General features: G+C 35.7%; 1 protein-coding gene across 1 annotated transcript; it reads left to right on the top strand.

Annotated features, from left to right (window-relative positions):
• Nucleotides 1–752: 752 nt before the first annotated feature.
• ehd4 (EH-domain containing 4) lies at nucleotides 753–19,092 on the top strand. Its single transcript, XM_051133551.1, has 6 exons — nucleotides 753–1,226; nucleotides 2,343–2,519; nucleotides 5,035–5,132; nucleotides 10,025–10,437; nucleotides 14,142–14,306; nucleotides 17,227–19,092. Exons 1-6 carry the CDS (start codon nucleotides 997–999, stop codon nucleotides 17,782–17,784), a joined length of 1,641 nt encoding a protein of 546 aa, XP_050989508.1. The 5' UTR covers nucleotides 753–996; the 3' UTR covers nucleotides 17,785–19,092.
• The last annotated feature ends 499 nt before the right edge of the window (nucleotides 19,093–19,591 follow it).

The following is a 19,591-nucleotide window of genomic DNA, read 5'->3' as shown; positions in this document are numbered from 1 at the left end:
ACCAAAAAATTATTTTTATCTTTTATATATATATATATATATAAATATAATTATTTTATTTTATTTTATTAAGGAGCAAATGGCATTTTTTCTAACGACTCCTGCTCTGTTTATGTCTAATGACTTGAGTGAAATAATATTACAAAATATATCAAATATTATATAACAGATTTCTAAACCAGGAATTTCTTGTTACATTGGGTGGCATTTTTGCCTCATACGCTGTTGAGTGTAGAATTGCCATTTGGCCTGAAATAAAATAAAATATTGTGCTATTTCATTGCTGGCCACTAGGTGGCGTAAGTGCACAAGTCTGACTGCCCACTATCAGCTGAGCTGTATAACGGGGAATTTCGGACACAGTGAAACAACGTACAAGGACGCCACGCAATAACCATGATGTAAACAAAACGGATATGCTGTTAATACATTCATCTGCTTTGTCCAAATATATTTTAAAATGCTTTTTTAAAAGTTCTTTAAAATATCCTTCGGCTTTTTGTCAAACAATTTAACCAGGGCTTCTATTATGTACTGCGGGATGTGTTTGAGAAAGCATTACATTTCTGAAATTGTAAAAGAATTTGGTTTTCTCCATGTCAGCAATTTGGTTTCTACCCTTCTCGTTTCCACTGAAAAGCAGTAGCAGTCAGCACTGCCAGTGCCTACTGCGCCCTAACCACTGCACCCGCCCTGAGCAGCTCAGCAACTGCAGCTCTCCAGTGTGAAACCAGTGCGTCACTCCAACTCATGAATATTCAAACGGGCGTCACGAGAAACAGCGCGTCACATAAAAGGATACAGGTGAGGTCACCGAGACACAGATACGCAGCTGGACAGTCCGCGCAGAGGGCAGCAGACGGGCTTACATCGATACTTAAATAAAGAAGAAAAAAATAGAAACAGCAACACTGGGGCAGTTTTGAATTCCTCAAGCATAAAAAGGGAACTAAGGTTGCATCACTTATAAAAGAAAGCTCTGCGAGGAACGCCAACATGTTCACTTGGGTAAATAAGGAACAGGGTGGAAGGAACAAGGAGGGAGACATGTTTCAAACGGTGACTGAGGGACTTCAGAGTCTTTATGTGAAAAAACTTCTGCCTTTGGAGGAGACCTACCTCTTCCATGACTTCCACTCACCGGCGCTGGAGGAGGCGGACTTCCAGAGCAAGCCTATGGTCCTCCTGGTCGGACAGTATTCCACAGGGAAGACCACGTTCATAAGGTAATGCATGGCTTTGACAGATGGGTGAGTGTCAGCAAAACACTAAGTAGTATACTTATGTCTAGTAAGTCAAGAAACGCATTACAGTGTTATTATAATATTATTAGACTCAAGCATGTTTGTTTTTTTTTTTCATGTATTTATTTTATTTTTATTTAACTTCTCGAAGAACAGCATGTACACGTGTAAAGTTTAGTACAGCCAGCTCTTTGTGGTTGCCCCAAACCCTAGCAAGGGGGTGTGTAAAAACAGCTTATGCCAACTCACATAGTGCATTCATCTTTGAAGAGATGCAGAAGGCTGGAGACTATGCAAACAGCTCATAAAAGCATCATTATTCTTCTTATTGGCTTTCCACTGTAAGTCAATACCATCTAGCTTTGATGTATGTGCTGTTGCTCATCAAGTCCAGTTCTCAGTCTCTGAATGAATGAGAAAATCCAGTAGCTTTGTGTTTCATGACTAACTCCTCTTAAACTAGAATTAGCTTATTACTAAATCAGCCATTCGTAATGTAAAACACAAGGTTGTTATTGAAAATTATGGATATTTAAGGCTCCTTAAACACTGTTGAATTAATAATTGAATGAATTCTAGAGGCAACTTGTGTTTCCATCGTATGTAGAGAGTTTCACGTCTCTACATTTGCACAAAGGAGTAATCTAGCAACATTTAACAATGAACAGTCTGATTTACAGTTCCCTTATGTTTTTGTTAGATTTTAATGACAAGCCATGTGTGTTTCTTTGCTTGGAAACCTTTGACACTTTCTCATCCTCTGACAGGATGTAGTAGAGATCTTTGCTATGGCTAGGGAATTACAGGAAGAGCGAGGCTGATGAATAGGTCTGTTTTCACATTCTCGCATTCGTCCAAAAGTTGGGTGCTACTGTTTAGCTTTGATCCTAGATCAGCTTGGAGATTTAATTGCATTGTGTCTTAGCCTAAAAGTTATTGGGTAGCTTTTAAAATTAAATCGCTGCAGCGTATATTCGATTTTTGTTTTTATTCTCACCCAACCATGACATTTTATTGTTAGCATGTGCTGTCACATGAGCAGGCTACTCTGGTTTACAAAGCAGTGGTTTGTTAATGCTTAATCTCTCTTTCCTGCAGGTATCTTCTGGAGCAAGATTTTCCAGGGATGCGAATTGGCCCCGAACCAACGACAGATGGATTCATAGCTGTGATGTATAATGAGAACGAAGGGATTGTTCCTGGAAATGCCTTGGTTGTGGACCCCAAGAAACCTTTCCGCAAACTCAATGCATTTGGAAATGCCTTCTTAAACAGGTAAATACCAAGTTTCAATGATTGTGATTGATATTCTCGATTCACATTCTTATTCAGAAGCAGTTTTCAATCTTAGCATATTAAAAGGGAAGTTCATCCAAAAATGAAAAAGGTCACCAATTGCTCAGCCTCGTGTTGTTTCAAACTGGAAACTGTTATTCATCTTTGACTGTCGTTCTTTGAAACACAAAGTAAGATATTTGGACGCTTTAAAATGTGAGCTTTAAGAGTTTGTAAAAGTAATACACTGCCAGTCAAGTTTTTGAACAGTTAATGTTTTTTTAAAGAAGTCTCTTCTGCTCACCAAGCCTGCATTTATTTGATCCAAAGTACAGCAAAAAGAGTAAAATTTTGAAATATTTTTACTATTTAAAATAACTGTTTTCTATTTGAATATATTTTAAGATGTAATTTATTCCTGTGATTTCAAAGCTGAATTTTTAGCATCATTACTCCAGTCACATGATCCTTCAGAAATCATTCTAATATTCTGATTTGCTGCTCAAAAAACATTTATTATTATGCTGAAAACAGCTGAGTAGATTATTTTCAGGTTTCAAGAACAGCATTTATTTGAAATAGAAATCTTTTGTAACATTATAAATGTCTTTATTATCACTTTTGATAAATGTAAATGTAAATGTATATATATCAGATAAATGCTAATCTTTCTCTTCATCAAAGAATCCTGAACATATTTACTCAACTATTTTAAATATTGATAATGCAGCAAATCAGCATATTAGAATGATTTCTGAAGGATCATGTGACATTGAAGACTGGAGTAATAATCCTGAAAATTTAGCTTTGATCACAGGAATAAATTACATTTTAAAATATTAAAAATAAAAAAACAGTTATTTTAAACAGTAAAACTATTTTACAATATTACTGCTTTTGCTGTATTTTGGATAAAACAAATGCAGGCTTGATGAGCAGAAGAGATTTACTGTTCAAAAACTTTTGACTGATAGTGTATGTATGAATCAAGAGGTTTAATCCAAGTTGTCTTGAATTTAATTTGCATATAAACACTTATTAATGCATGAAACAAGCACATTTGCACTTCCTTTTACCCATTTTTGGATGAACTAACCCTTCAGCACCTCTAAAGAAGTAAAATGAGGCTGAATCAATTGATAACACCATATTCCAGTGTTCAGTCAAGCTTGTTCCATGAGAATAGTTGTTAGACAGGATGTCATGCAGCAGGTAAAACTAGGATGTGGTCACATATCCTTACTCGCTACATTCTGTAACTGATGTCCCTCTTGCCCGGGCCGTTGCCAAAACAAGGATTTTCCATTATCTTGCTCAGGCAGTGGTATAAGGGTATGGAAAACTGTCTGGAATGGCCTTAGCGCAGTTTAAGGTTTACAGTTTAACTATAAAAAGACTACTGAGACCATGCATTCACTTAATACACAATGCTTTGTGGATTTGCAGTTGTCACATTACATTCTATTAGGTTGACATGTTTTTCTAACCAGCTCATTCTGCTGCTTATTCATTCTTCCTTTCATCCCACGCAGCCTGCTTTTCTATTACAGTGCAAATAATTTCCAAAAAGTTTCTCTTAGTCACTTCTCCTTTTAGGTAATAGCTGTTGCAAGAGCTTCCACAAGTTTTAATGTTTAATTTTAGTACCTAGACAGTTAGACAAAGGGTTTTTTTCCTGTTTGCTGGATATTTATGTGGAGAGGAAATGGGTTAGTACTTCTTTGACAGTGACCACTATAGAGGTCAAAGGACCACTTGACAGAGAACATCTCTTCTCCTCCAAAGGAACCTCAAAACAATGCACTTTGTTTCCTGTGGACCCCGTCGTGCGTCATGTGATGGCGCGTTTGGGCACAGCGGTTTCTTTTGCTTATTATCTACTCACTTTTATCCACTGGCTTTTTTGAATAAGATGCATGTGTAATTTTCTTGAAAATGAAACTTGGTTGAATGCTTCTTCCTCTATTTCTCAGCGTGTCCTTCTGCTTTGCAGCTGACAGGTGATGTTTGCTTACAGATGTTGCAATTTCCTCTAAGGTCTTATTTAAAAAAAAAAGACATCCTCTAACTCACTTGAGATGGTGTTGCAATCTTAACATGACTGATAATATGAAGATTTTTTGATATGAAGTTAAATAATTGTTATAGTCGCATTATAAATGTACTATACATTTGTTAAATATGTGAGTTGTATCCCAAGATTGTGGAGTAATTTACCACTGTCCAACAGGTCCTCCACCTCAACATGTTTAAAACCCTCCCTAAAACTCATTTGTTGTCTTTGGCCTTGACAATGTCGTGTTGTAGATAAATGCATTGTCAGAGAATGTTACTTCTAACATTCTATCTATTTTGGTAACCATCTGTATCATTTTAGCAAGAATTTTAAAAAGTGTCTCAGCTGTTACACTTTTCCGTGACTAAGATCGAATGAGTCAGCTGACAAATGTAGTGATACTACCAACATTTCCTGTGACAACATGAGGTGATGAACTCTCTCCATCTGTCTCGCCAGGTTCATCTGCTCACAAATGCCCAACCAAGTTCTGCAGAGCATTAGCATCATTGACACGCCAGGGATCTTGTCTGGCGAGAAGCAGCGCATAAGCAGAGGTCAGTGACTGCGGTGAGAGTTTACTGTACAGGAGGATGTTCACTCTAGTCTTTGTAGCGTCTTCAAGCCGGTCCATCCTGTATTGTATGACAAACAAAGACCGGGAGTTACGCACAGACTCTGTCACATGGGTACACACATGCAATAGGGTATCAAATGACAAAACGGACACATCAAATAAACACCATTCCTCTCTGACAGTGCTTCCCAGTGAAATCAAAATTTCGTGCTTTTAGTATGAATATGTTAGCAGTAAGCTAGTGTGCTACAAAACAATGACAAAATTCGCATTTATAAGATATAAGTATTCAAAACGTACGCCACTATGGATCAGTGATTTTGATGACATCACGCTGCACTTCAGCTTCTCATCAAATTTCTGTCCAATCAGATGCTCTGTAGAATCCGAAGCGTCCCGCCCCCTGCATTATAAATAGACACTGAAGCTGCAGCTGAAATCGGTCACTTGTTTACAGTTGTTTACAATTCAGACACTACGTGCATTTCCATTACAATTTGCGCAAATTTTATTTTTGCAATATGTTATAAATGTCGATAAAAAACTTGCGAAATGACGGTGTTTCCATTAACCGATGTTATACGACTAAAACATCATCTACATCGATAATACATTGATATATGGGAAAAATAAAATTGACGTGGTTCCACTGATTGTAATTTCAATTCGCAATTTCAATTTATGCAATTTGACAGGTTATGGAAATGCAGCTAGAGTAAATATGCCTTTGATAGGGGCAAAAGAAGTCTGGCTGACGGTAGCCTTGTGGGCAGTGCGCATATGTGGTGCAGTTGCACCTCGGGTGTCCCGAGATTGAATCCTGCCTGTCTCATCTCTACTGTCCTGTCAAGAAAAATGGAAAAATGCCCCCCAAAAAAAACAAGTCTGGCTTTGCGCTGTGTCACGTGAACCACCACAGCACGTGCACAGTCTGCTCCAGTTCAGAGACACAATAGCATGGAGTGGTTAAAATGCACAAACCTACATTTGAATGCTATATTTTATTGTGATATGGATGAGATTTTGACTGTCATACACTGTCAAATGTGGCTTTACTGAGCTCAACGACTCTGGCCCAAGCTACTATAAACAAAATGCTGTTGGCTGTTTAAAAATCCTTCCTGTTTCAGTTGAAATTACATCAGCGAATAGAATAATACAGTGTGTTTAAAAGCACTTCAGTGGACCTTTAAGGTAAAACTAGACATGATTGGACACTTAAAGGCCCACTGAAAAGATTTGAAACATGCAGCATTATTCTGTGTGTTGACGTAATTTCAGCTGAAACAGGAAGACAGGGTGGCACATATCAAGAAGTCCCACCCACTTCTTAAAGTAGCCAATAGTGTTTTTTTTTGTATTAGCTTGGGCCAGAGCTGCTGAGCTCGGTAAAGTTTTGAATGCAATGAAATTTTGTCATTGTTTTGGAGCATACTAGTTTACAGATAACCTTAAGGCTAACATATTCACACTAAAAGCCAAAAGACTTCAATTTTGATTTCATGGGGACTTTAATGAAGGGAAGATAATGTCCAAAACAATGTGAACCGTGCTATTTAGCCTTGGCAGAATTCTTCATTCTGAAGTCTCTGTGGCTATTTTCCAGTAAAAACAGATTTGGTGTGATGCATTAGAGCAGACAGCCTGGTTCAGTCCCTGGAGGACTGAAGCTCATGTTCCCGGTATAAGGAACAATCATAATGCTTAAGTCATTCGTTTTCATTTTAGTCACCAGATCTGGCCTGTTTCATTGTAAATTTCCTCTGTTGTTTCCGTCCCTGTCTCCCATTACATGACACCAGCAGACAAGCTGAAAACTGTGATGAGTCTGTGGTGTTGTGAAGTCAGCATTTCTCACTTTCTTTTTCCTCATTTCCAAAGCATGAGTTTAGCTTGCCAAATACACTTCAAGGTTTACATCAGCATTCTGGTATCTCATCATGTTGCTGGTGTTAATGTGTTACTGGATAATCAATTAATTACACAAGCTGCTACGTGCTTTGTTTATATTTTTATTTTTTATTAAACTAAGAACACAGGGTATGTCTGAGACGTGGCCAAGCAATTTTTAACAGTTGTGAGATATGCCTGATAATGCTGTACAAGTGTTATCTATGAAAATGCACAGCAGCAGAGGTACACCGCGGGTGTACGCAGACTCAGAGGGTCTGCAGACTACAGATTAGGCCTGGTGGCACAAATGTAGAACAGCACAAATGTACGGCCACAACTTCGGCCATGAGGGATAAGACACATGGGCGTTCCACATCTGTTCCTGCTTTAGCCCAGCTCAGCTGAGGTTGCATTCCTCTTATGTTAGCGTCTCTGGCATATCTCACAGTGCACCATTAACCTTATGCATTAATCATATTTCATTTTTAATACAACTATAGATTTTCAAAATTTTAAAATAACTGAATTCTACTCCCAGACATTTGTGACCCTGGACCACAGTCATAAGCATCAATTTTTTGAAACATCATTTATTCAAGCTTAATAAATAAGCTTTCCATTTATGGTTTTTAGGATAGGACAAAAATTGGCAGAGATCTGAGGGTGCAAAAAATCTAAATATTGAGAAAATTGCCTTTAAACTTGTCCATATGAAGTTTTTAGCAATGCATATTACTAATCAAAAATTAAGTTGTGATATATTTATGACAGGAAATTTGCAAATTATACATGGAACACAATCTTTACATATAATATCCTCATGATTTTTGGCATAAAAGAAAAATCAATAATTTTTGGCTATTGCTACAAATATGTACCACTTAGTACTGGTTTTGTGGTCCAGGGTCACATTAGTGTTGTATCTTCTTTAATTTTTTCCAATATCTGTGAGTGCAGCATATTTATATTTAAGACTGCTGTTTAATATATAATAAAGCTGGTAAGTTGACAACTTCTGATGTAGCTTGTAATACTCTACAACCATCTAATTTTTTTTTATTTTACAATTTTACACAGGACTGTTTGTATTTTTAAAATTGTATTCACATTGTAGGATCAATTAAATTGAACAAAAAGTGATTAAAATGGTCAAATATTTAAAAAGAAATGGTTAATTAAAAAAGATTCATTTAGAGTCCTTCTTCTGTACAAAGTTGCCGTACATGGAACAGCATTGATGATTCCCACATTCCCACTGCACTCCTCCTTTGTAAAATCTTGGCAGAGCTATTTGCAAAAATTTTTTTAGCAATGTGTAATCCATGCCATTGTTGTTGGAACAGTGTAATTTCCTCATGACTGTTGGGTGGTTGGATAAGCGGGATCTCATTACTTTAAAATTTGAATTTGCACTGGTTTATAGTGAGCTACATGTGCATGAGGGCTGAAGTGGTGTCCCTGTCTCTACAAGGTTCTCATGGTCATGACAGATCAGTGACCATTATTTATGCATAAAGGACAGTTTAACACATTTTCCAGTTGTGAAATACCAATTTTAGGGAAGTACGATAACTCATTTTGGCCGATAACCAATGGCGATACCGATATAGTTTCTTTTGTTTGGAAACATCACCAAGTCTCTCCTGTGCTTTTTTTCAGAAAATATTTTTTACTTTGGTTAGTTTTTAACAAGAACTTATTTGTTAGAATTAAAAAATAATGAAGTTATTTTATAATGACAGTACATTGAAGCTTTGAAAAAAACTGTTAATAAACTATTTATCAATCCTTGCCTTTTTGTTTTGTTTTTTTTCAGAAAGATGCGGTAGTAACCTTAATTCTTTATTTTTTTAAAAAGATTTTTTAAAGATTTTTACATTTGTAGATGAGGCAAAAAAGCATTCTGAAAATCTTTTAGAGCCTATAATTTCTTTTAAAAATATAACATATTACACATTAATGAATAAATCAGTATATATAAAATTATTTTAGTTACAAGTGTTATGTTTGTGATTTTTGTATTCATGCAAGCTATAGCTTCTGATTTTCTGACCAAAACATTACTTGATCATTACATTACATTGCTATTACTGTGTACTCTATCACACATCGAACTCGTCATTCTGTACATGCATTCTCAGATTAAATGCAGTGATCCAAAACAGTGAAGTTAATCATCATTCAGGCAAAACTTTGCTTTGAGAATGAGCCACACTGCTGACGTGAACTAAATCGCTAGCACACCCTAAGCACATGTAAGTTAACGTATTCCTCCGTATTATTGGCAAGACATATCGGCATAATTTTTCTTATCGGGCCAATGCCAATATTTACATTTAAAGCCATTATTGGCAAATTCCGATTTCAGTCCGATAAGATTGTGCATCCCTAACCAATTTCAGATTATTTTTAATGTAATGTTTCCACAATGAGTGTTTTAAATATCAAGCTGGTCTTGGATCTTTTTTATGAAATTATGTTATATTAAAAGGTTTATTTATTATAGATTTTAAAATGTCTTTCGATCATGAACACATGAATGCACTGTCAAATTATTAACATACTACATTAAAATTTACTTTTAGATTTTGGGGTTTGGCTAACAAAAAAAAGTTTGGGAATTCCTTTATAATTCTATATATGTTTTTGTATTATGTTATTACTAGGGGTTGACCGATATTAGGTATTTTTATGGTTATCGGTATCTGTCATTTTCAAAACCGATTTGTCGGTAAAATAAATTAAAATCATTTAAAGAAAGTTTTTGTCAGAACCCTTGTTATTCTTAATTTTGACATAAGTTTTTATTTTCACACCAGACATATATATATCGGTTCAAAATATCGGTTCTCATCTACTTGATCTGTACTAATCAGTATCGGCTGAAAATGCAGTACACTCAATCTGTTTTCCCTTACATGTAGGGCAATTAATTTTAATTCTGTTCTATTGACATCTATTGACATCTTTCCCCCACAGGCTATGATTTCTCTGAGGTTCTGCGTTGGTTTGGAGAGCGAGTGGACCGTATCATTCTCCTCTTTGATGCCCATAAGCTAGATATCTCTGATGAGTTTTCTGAAGCAATCAAAGCTTTCCGTGGGCAGGATGACAAAATCCGTGTGGTACTGAACAAGGCCGACCAGGTGGACACTCAGCAGCTGATGCGGGTTTATGGTGCGCTGATGTGGTCGCTGGGGAAGGTGATCAACACTCCAGAGGTGGTGAGAGTCTATCTTGGCTCTTTTTGGGCCAAACCTCTTCAAAATGCAGACAACCGGCGTCTGTTTGAAGCTGAAACACAAGATCTCTTCAGAGACATCCAGAGTTTGCCTCGCAACGCTGCCCTGCGCAAGCTGAATGACCTCATCAAAAGAGCTCGTCTTGCTAAAGTAAGGGTTTTAATGTCACAGCTTAGCAGTCCACACACTTAGAAATACATTTTGATGCTTTCAATTTTTTTTTTTTTTTTTATATTTAGAAAATGTTTATACTTTACACATTTATACATATTAGATACTATTATATTTAGTGTTTATGTATTTTAAGTTAGTTCATTTCCAGAATAAAAAAATGACTGATAATTTAATTTACTCACCCTCGTTGTCATCCAAGATGTTCATGTCTCTCTTTTTTCAGTTGAAAAGAAATTAAGGTTTTTGAGGAAAACATTCCAGGATTTTTCTCCATATTTTGGACCAACAGGTTGAAGGTCCAAATTGTGGTTTCAATGCAGCTTCAAAGGGCTCTACACGATCCCAGCCGAGGAATAAGGGTCTTGTCTAGCAAAACGATCGGTCATTTCCTAAAAAAAAGTAACATTTATATACTTTTTATCTACAAATGCTTGTCTTGCACTAGCTCTGTGATGCCCATGTCCGTTATCACACTGAAGTTAGTTCTTCGTCTATGTACTTCGGTTCAAAAAGGTAGGGTAGGGCAAAAAACATCTAATTTTCTCCTCCAACTTCAAAAGTCTTTTTCCTTTTTTTGTAAAGAGTGTTTGCTGTTTGCTTTGTAAACACTGGGTTGGTACTTCTGCCTGTTTGTGACTATGTAATGCGTGAGGTCGAGCTAGTGCAAGGCATGCATTTGTGGTTAAAAAAGAATATGAATAAAATTTTTTTTTAGAAAATGATCAATCGTTTCACAGGTTAAAGGTTTGCTCCACTCCAAAATGAAAATTTTGTCATTAATCACTTACCCCCATGACGTTCCAACCCTGTAAAAGCTTCGTTCATCTTCGGAACACAATTTAAGATATTTTGGATGAAAACCGGGAGGTTTGTGACTGTCCCATTGACTGCCAAGTAAATTACACTGTCAAGGCCCAGAAAAGTATGAAAAACATTGTCAAAATAGTCCATCTGGCATAAGTGGTTCAACCCTAATTTTACAAAGCTATGAGAATACTTTTTGTACGGAAAGAAAACAAAAATAACAACTTTATTTAACAATTCGTCTCCTCCGCGTCACCGTAGCACCATTTTGGAGAGTATCTGCTGGGTGCAAACAGCGCACACTGTTCTGTGTCAGCTGTGTCACACGGTTACGCTGTTTTCGTTTGAATCAAAGCGTAAATAAATGTAGAAAACGTATCTGTGTGATGTGGCTGACACAGAACAGCATATGCTGTTTGCCTCCAGTAAAATAATTTTATTAAATTATTTTAGCTTCGTAAAATTATGGTTGAACCACTGAGGGCAGATGGACTGTTCTGATGACGTCTTTCATACTTTTCGATGCCTTGACAGTGTTATTTACTTGGCACTCAATAGGACAGTCACAAACCTCCCGGTTTTCATCCAAAATATCTTAAATTGTGTTCCGAAGTCTAACAAATCTTTTACGAGTTTGAAACGACATGAGGGTAAGTGATTAATGACAAAATTTAGGGGTGGAGTAACCCTTTAAGACCCTTATTTCTCAGATGGGATCATGTAGAGCCATTTGAAGCTGCACTGAATCTGCAATTTAGACCTTCAACCTATTGATCCCCATTGAAGTCCACTATATGGAGAAAAATCCTGGAATTTTTCCCTCGTAATTTCTTTTTGACTGAAGAAAGAAAGACATGAACATCTTGGATGAGATGGGGTGAGTAAATTATCAGGACATTTTTATTCTGGAAGTGAACTAATCCTTTGAGATCTTATATTGTTAATAATACCTTGCTGCTTGTCATTCTTTCCAGCATAGCTGCTCATTGTGTATTATTTTGTCTTGTGTTTGACCTTAGTTCAACCACTGTTGTTTTTGGCTGAGTGCACTGTATGAACTTACACATTGTACCACATGAGCCCGTTTAACACAACCTGGTTGCACTTAAACACTTAAATATGAATGTACAAACAATCCACTCATGGAACCATGACAGAAAGTGTGTCTTATCTCTTCCGCAATATTTTCCAAACACGTCTAGCAAACAGGAATCCTGTAGCCCTCTGCATGCCTTCCTGTAATGGTAAAGCCATGTGAGGCAGTTAAATGCCTTCTCCATCTCCTGGAAAAGCACAGAAAAGTCCCTTTCCGTGGTACAAAGGAATGTGTGTAACAGGCTTAAAGAGAGCACGGCCCTTATTTTTCCTAACCTCTCCTCCCCACTTAGTCTTGCCACTCGTCATGTTTACGCCTTTCCTGTCCTCCTCAAAAGGAATAAACACAGCTTAAAAGGGAAAAGCCCAGCCTTAATTTGGATCTCACGTGGTGTACTTCCTCTATATTGAGGAAAAAGTTTGTATAAATACAGACACTTTTGAATGTTCCTTTGGCAAAAGCACTTTCAAGGTGTAAACACACAGATGCTGTTTGATTATGTAACCAGCGTAGAGTAACAGGAGGTGGATGTCATGTGAGAAAATATGTCTATAGTGTAATAATAGTGATATAATCCTGTGTGTTTATGTATGTAACATTTAAGTTTTCATTTTAAACATACTTTTTTTTTAACTTATGCTGTATGCCATCAGTGTTGGGGGATGTTACTTTTAAAATGTATGCATTACAATATTGCATTACTGCCTAAAAAAGTAACTATTTCTGTACTTAGTTACTTTTTTATGGAAAGTATTGTGTTATGTTACTTTTGCGTTACTTTTTCTCATTTGGGCTGGCTTGCTTGTTTGGTTGGTTTTAACATAAAACAGCCCTTAGGCTGTACAGTGTCTGTACAGTAGAGGGCGCAGCTCAAACAAACTTTTCAACTGTGCTGCCATTTTGGATTGGATGACGAATATGACACAGGATGATTTTACTGTTTTTATTCACTGAGGAATACTGAATCTGTTTCGTGTAAGTGAGATAAGTAAATGCATGTTCACATTTAGTCTAGATCTAGAGTAACCATCATGTTTACACAAACTCACACAATGCCTCTGCACTTACTCCTGATTTCTCTCAACATGGGGACAGGAGAGCTGTCTGTCATTAAATGGGAAAACAAAGTAACTGGCATCACTTATTTGAAAAAGAACAGTAACTAAATAAAAAAATAATCTGATTACAGCCCGTGCTACTTGTAATGCATTACCTTCAACACTGTATGCCATAAATTAGCCTTTTTTTTAAATTAATAGTTTGACCTGCTCTTATTGTCATTAGGCTACATCTTGTGTACATAAATGTACCTTAAATATAGTTCTTAAATGTAAGGGCAGTTTAATTTGATGCTAAAAAGACGAAGACAAAGGGAAAAAATATTACGAACAAAAATATAATAATTGGGTTTTCTTGCAATGTGTTCACTCAAAAATTGTCATTACTTACTCACCCTCATGTTGTTCCAAGCCCACAAGTCCTTTGTTTATCTTCGGTCATCTTTTGTTGATGTTCTTGATACCTTTCCGAGCCTAGAAAGTGGTTGGACCTTCTATGGAGGGTCAGAAAGCTGTCGGATTTCATCAAAAATATCTTAATTTATGTTCTGAAGATGACCGATGGTCTACCGGGTTTTGAAATTAATGACAGAATTTTCATTTTTGGGTGAACTGTCTTTTTAAATGTGGGTCCATATTTCCAGTTTATATTATTCCAGAAACGCAGGTTCACCATACCTTCTCATGAACTTACTGACGATAATCTGCTGTGTGTGTTGTAGGTGCATGCTTACATCATCAGCTACTTGAAAAAGGAAATGCCCTCCCTGTTTGGAAAAGAGAAGAAAAAGGAGGAGCTGATTGCCCACCTGCCTGAGATCTATCAGATTCTGCAGAGGGAGCACCACATCTCACCTGGAGACTTCCCTAACGTCATTAAAATGCAGGTGAGACTTGGCCTGTGTCTTTGGAACATGGGTAAATATTAGATGTTATACTGTGGCTTCTGCATATGTTTAGAAACTAAATAAAACTAACCAGGATGTTTGTTTTATTTAGAAAGATACTTTTTATGCAGCTGTTCTTGCATGAATAAAATTTCCAACAACTGCAGATTATTAGAAAATGTTTAGTATAGGTGCAGATGTTATGAGGATTTCAAGCTGTAGATCTGAGAAATGTTTGTTTTGTACAGTGTTTTAGCACTGTGGTCCCTGAGGGGTCCCAGTCCTGCTTTTGTTAGAAGATCAGACAGAGTCTGTACTTTCACTTTCTTCTAATCTTGTCTGAGGATGTTTACCTAGCATGACTCTCTGTAGACTCTAGGCCCGCATCAGAAATTGCATTACAGTATATATAAACAAGATTTCAGTCAAGCGCTGTAATGCAGTTTCACATTATTAAACAGAGATCAATGGGGACGCATCTCATATTCCGGTCTTTCACATTTACTTATTGTCCAGGCATGCAGAATCTTAACTGATATGAAATGACAGTAGGGTCATTCTGTGTCAACTCACATTTTTGATTTTGTCAGTAATTTTTCTGAAGAAAGATGAACATGTATAGTGAGAAAGCCCAAAATATTAAATGTCATCAGTGTATATTTACTGAGTAATTCTACTTTTGTGTAGAGGGTGGACAAAATAACAATTTTCGCTTGAGATTCAGAGCCAGATTACAGTGGGATAAAAATGACTTTAGAAAGATGGCAGCGTCATTATATTATATTTACACAGAGACTGGTAGATGCATTAGTAAAATTCCTTCGCATACAGATGATACTTTTGTTTTGATAGAGGAAAACTAAATAAAGTGTCATCTTTATTCAAAGTGACCCACATTTGGTTTTTGACCACTGAAAATATGTACAATTTATCATTTTACTCCTAGAGCCATATTGAGAGATCTCTGGAAATGAACCAAATAGGGCCTTAAAAATGAAGATGCCAAAAGGAAAGTTTATTAAGACCCAAATTCTAAAAGGATGTTAAAATATTGAGTTATAGGCATGCAAACTTTAGAGAAAACAACATAAAAGTGCTTTCTGCCTTTTTGAATGGTCATCACTGGCGTAAAATGCAACAAAGATGGTTAAAGTCAACAGATTTTACTAACAGAGCTACCAATCCCTGTGTAATCTCTAAAGTAATTCTTACCCCCATAGGGCTGGGCAATGTGGCAAAAAATTAAAATGTCAACTTTTTTCATAACGTTTGACCGATTCTCAATTTTTTTAAATTGTTAACTAGTCAGCCTTAAAATGCAACCACAACATGATTCAAGCAACTTTTTTTTTATTAACCCTCTAGTTAATAAAGCAATAAGCCCAAAGAAGCCGTGGTTTACAGTGAATTTATAACAGCTAACGGCCGTTGTTAAACCCACTTGTATAACGCTGTTATAAATTCACTGTAAAACACAGCTTCACTGGGCTTATTGTTTTTATAAAACAGATATTCCGTATGTAGCAAGGTTTCACAAAATAAAACAATGCAAATAAAATGTAATGGTATTAATACAAACATTATTCTTCCGCCAAAAAAAGTAGTTCCTCAGAACACTTGTTGCAGAGCAACACACAGAAACAAAGTGGTGTACTGGTATGTTTGTAGAGTAATTTACAACAGCTTTGAACGTGGCTCAACCAATCAGAATCAAGGACTGGAGCTATCTGTTTTATGAAGAAAATTACATTCCAACTGCACCACACATGATGATGACTTTACTGTTATCATTGGCATATTGTCAAAGTGTCTAATTCTAAGATTTGGTTATATTCTATTCAAAATCACAATTCCTTGATTTCTAAAAAATAAAATTCTGGCAAAACTTTACATTTGAATTAATACACTGCCCTCCAGAAGTTTGGAAACACCCCTGGCAAAGTGTGGTTTTGGATATCAGCATAAATCCTTATCATTTTTTGGTGCAAATACATTAAGTAACTTGACATTATCATTGAAGAGCAGCAATAATAATCCCAGATTTTTAAAAGATTTTTGAGTCAGCACACCTTAATAGCTTCAACAATTGATTGCCAATTAAGTTTAGAATACAGTGAATTTAGGCCGAGATTATGCAGAGCTGTAATAGCTGCTAATGGTGGATATTTTGATGAATCGAAAAATGTAAGTTTTTTCTGTGTATAAACTGTTTATGTAATAAAATATTTTTTTGTAGTTTGTGTTGTCCCTTATCAGTGTAAAATTATCACAAATTAAAAAAGATTCATGCCAATATTGTCCAAAACCCCACTTTTCTAGGGCGTTTCCAGACTTTTGGAGGGCAGTGTATAAAATCACCCAGCCCTACCCCCCTGTACTCTGGCTCCAAATCTCAGGTGAAAATTGTAATCTTCCCTCCCTCTACAAAATAGTGGATTGCTCAGTAAATATACATCCGTGATATTCAGTGGCTTTTATCACTATAGATGTTTATCTTTCTTCAGAAAAATACTGATAAAATTCGGTTGATTTGACACGGAATAACTCATTAATTAACTATAATAACATTGCTGATTATTGACTGCACACATGCTCTCAGTGAACATTCCAACCAGACAGCTTCCAGGCAGCACTTGAAAGATAAAGGGCATTCTCAAAATAGACTAGGCAACATTGATTTACTCCAAAATTAGACATCACATCACTGAAAAACCTTAGTACTTGGATGCCTCATTCCTTTAGGTCTCACTTTATAAATCAGTGCTTTGGTTGTGATGTGTAAACACATTATAAAAAATGCTAATGAATAATGAAACAAAAAAAATAACTAGTGTGCATCAGCTGTTCATGCAATATTATTTCAGACACTTTAATTTGACATTAAAATCTCCCTCTGTCACTCACATCTACTAACATGCAGGAGCAACTGCTACACTACGACTTCAGCAAGTTCCCTTCTTTGAAGGTGAAGTTGATTGAATCTGTGGACAGAATGTTGTCCACCAAGATCTCAGGTCTTATGAACATGATCCGAGAGGAAGAAAGCAAACAGCCTACTCAGATGGTAATGGGAGGAGCATTTGAGGACTCATCCGACGGGCCTTTTGGCCACGGCTATGGTGAGGGTATCAGTGCAGGGGCTGATACCGAGGACTGGATCGTGAGTCGTGACAAACATCGCTACGACGAAATCTTCTACACGCTGATGCCTATCAATGGAAAGGTAACTGGCATCAATGCCAAGAAGGAGATGATGAATTCTCGTCTGCCCAACACTGTACTGGGAAAGATCTGGAAGCTGGCAGACTGCGATAAGGACGGCATGCTGGATGATGAAGAGTTTGCGCTGGCTCAGCACCTTATTAAAGTCAAACTGGAGGGATTTGAGCTTCCTGCAGAGCTACCTAATCACCTAGTGCCTCCATCGCACAGGAAGAACCCAACCGCAGACATCTTGTACAACCACCAGGAGGATTGATCAGCTTCATATCTGTATATTTATCAGCCAGCTGCTAGCACAAAGTGGCCTTTGAATATTGAAGTCTTACTTCAGTCAAAAAGGGATGACATTTTATCTTTTATCTTCAACAGTGCATGTCTTGAAATTAGACATGTATGACTTTCACATGCCTAAGTTTGAGTATGTTTAAGTATAAGTGCACTAACTCAGTGTTAAAGAACAACATATTCATACATTTTAAAGACAAATATTTTTAAAGGCATACAAATTCAAATTACCACGACAGCGTTTTAGTGCCACGTTAAAAAAAAATCTAAGATTACATGATTAAAATCGAAATATTTCGAGAATAAAGTCAAAATTATGAAAACAAAGTTGAAATATTACAAGAATAAAGTTGAAATGACAAGAATAAAGTTGAAATTATGAAAATAAATTTAAAATATAACAAGAATAAAGTCGAAAATACAAGAATAAAGTTGAAATATTATGAGAATAAAGTCGAGATTTTAAGAGAATAAAGTCAAAATTATGAGAAAAAAGTTGAAATATTACAAGAATAAAGTTGAAATATTTCGAGAATAAAGTTGAAATTATGAACATAAATTTAAAATATAACAAGAATAAAGTCGAAATTACGAGAATAAAGTTGAAATATTACAAGAATAAAGTCAAAATTATAAAAAAAACACAGTTGAAATATTACAAGAATAAAGGCGAAATATTACGAGAATGATGTCGAAATATTATGAGAATTAAGTTGAAATTATGACATTAAAATCTAATAATTTTGAGGATAAAGTAAAAATTACGAAATTAAAGTCTAAATATTTCGAGAATAAAGTTGAAATATTTTGAGACTAAAATCGAAATTATGAGAATAAAGTTGAAATATTACGAGAATAACGTCGAAATATTTTAAGAATAAAGTTGAAATTACGAGAATAAAATTTAAATATTATGAGAATAAAGTCAGATCTCCTGGTGCTCTCAATCTGGGGTATTTGCATGCACAGTATAGGCTTTACTCTCAAAATATTATAACTTTAATTTCTACGATTTAAATTCTCAAAATATTTTGACTTTATTCTTGAAACATTTCAACTTTATTCTCGTAATTTCGACTTAATTTTAGAAACATTTCAACTTTATTTTTAAAACATTTCGACTTTATACTTGAAATTTCTTGAAATTTATTTATTCTTGAAATTTCTGAAATATTGACTTTATTCTCAAAATATTATGAGAATCAACTTTATTCTCATAATTTTTACTTTATTCTCAAAATATTATCACTTTAATCTCATAATCTTAGATTTTTTTTTTAACGTGGCACTAAAACACTTTCATAAATTACAGTCCATACAATTGTGATTATTTGCAATTTTATCCCTAACCTTGTGTTATTTCACCATGTGCTTGCAGACTCTTAAAAATGGATGGCAGTGCAGTGCTTTCAATGTTATATTACATTTCATATTAAATAATTTTAGTTAAGTATGCATAATAGCAGCCACAAATAATACAAGTACATGACACACTATCACAGACGCACTGACAGAAATATCCATTCATTTCACTCATTCTGACACAGTGTGAATATCTATTAAATTAATTTTGAAACAGTATAGTTTTTTCATTGAATGTACACTTCGTATGAACTGGAAAATGATTGCATCATAATGCTGAAATAGACTCTTTGTGGGCATTTTTTAATGTGGGCAAATTGAGAGTATTCAGTGTTTCATGATGCAGTTAAAATTATGTTCAGTACTACATCATATACTACATATATTTTTCTCACACTGGGTGTTAAATTTTTTTA

Source organism: Labeo rohita, chromosome 17 (assembly GCF_022985175.1).
Source record: "Labeo rohita strain BAU-BD-2019 chromosome 17, IGBB_LRoh.1.0, whole genome shotgun sequence".
NCBI classification, from domain to species: domain Eukaryota; kingdom Metazoa; phylum Chordata; class Actinopteri; order Cypriniformes; family Cyprinidae; genus Labeo; species Labeo rohita.
The sequence above is the reverse complement of the archived record's forward strand: the minus strand, read 5'-3'. Positions and strand labels throughout refer to the sequence as shown.

Bases quoted from the DNA above. Each gene is read 5' to 3' on its own strand.
- ehd4 (XM_051133551.1), top strand. From the start codon at position 997: ATGTTCACTTGGGTAAATAAGGAACAGGGTGGAAGGAACAAGGAGGGA. The intron at 2,520-5,034 runs GTAAATACCAAG...CTGTCTCGCCAG, and splicing joins GGAAATGCCTTCTTAAACAG to GTTCATCTGCTCACAAATGC. The intron at 5,133-10,024 runs GTCAGTGACTGC...TTTCCCCCACAG, and splicing joins GAAGCAGCGCATAAGCAGAG to GCTATGATTTCTCTGAGGTT.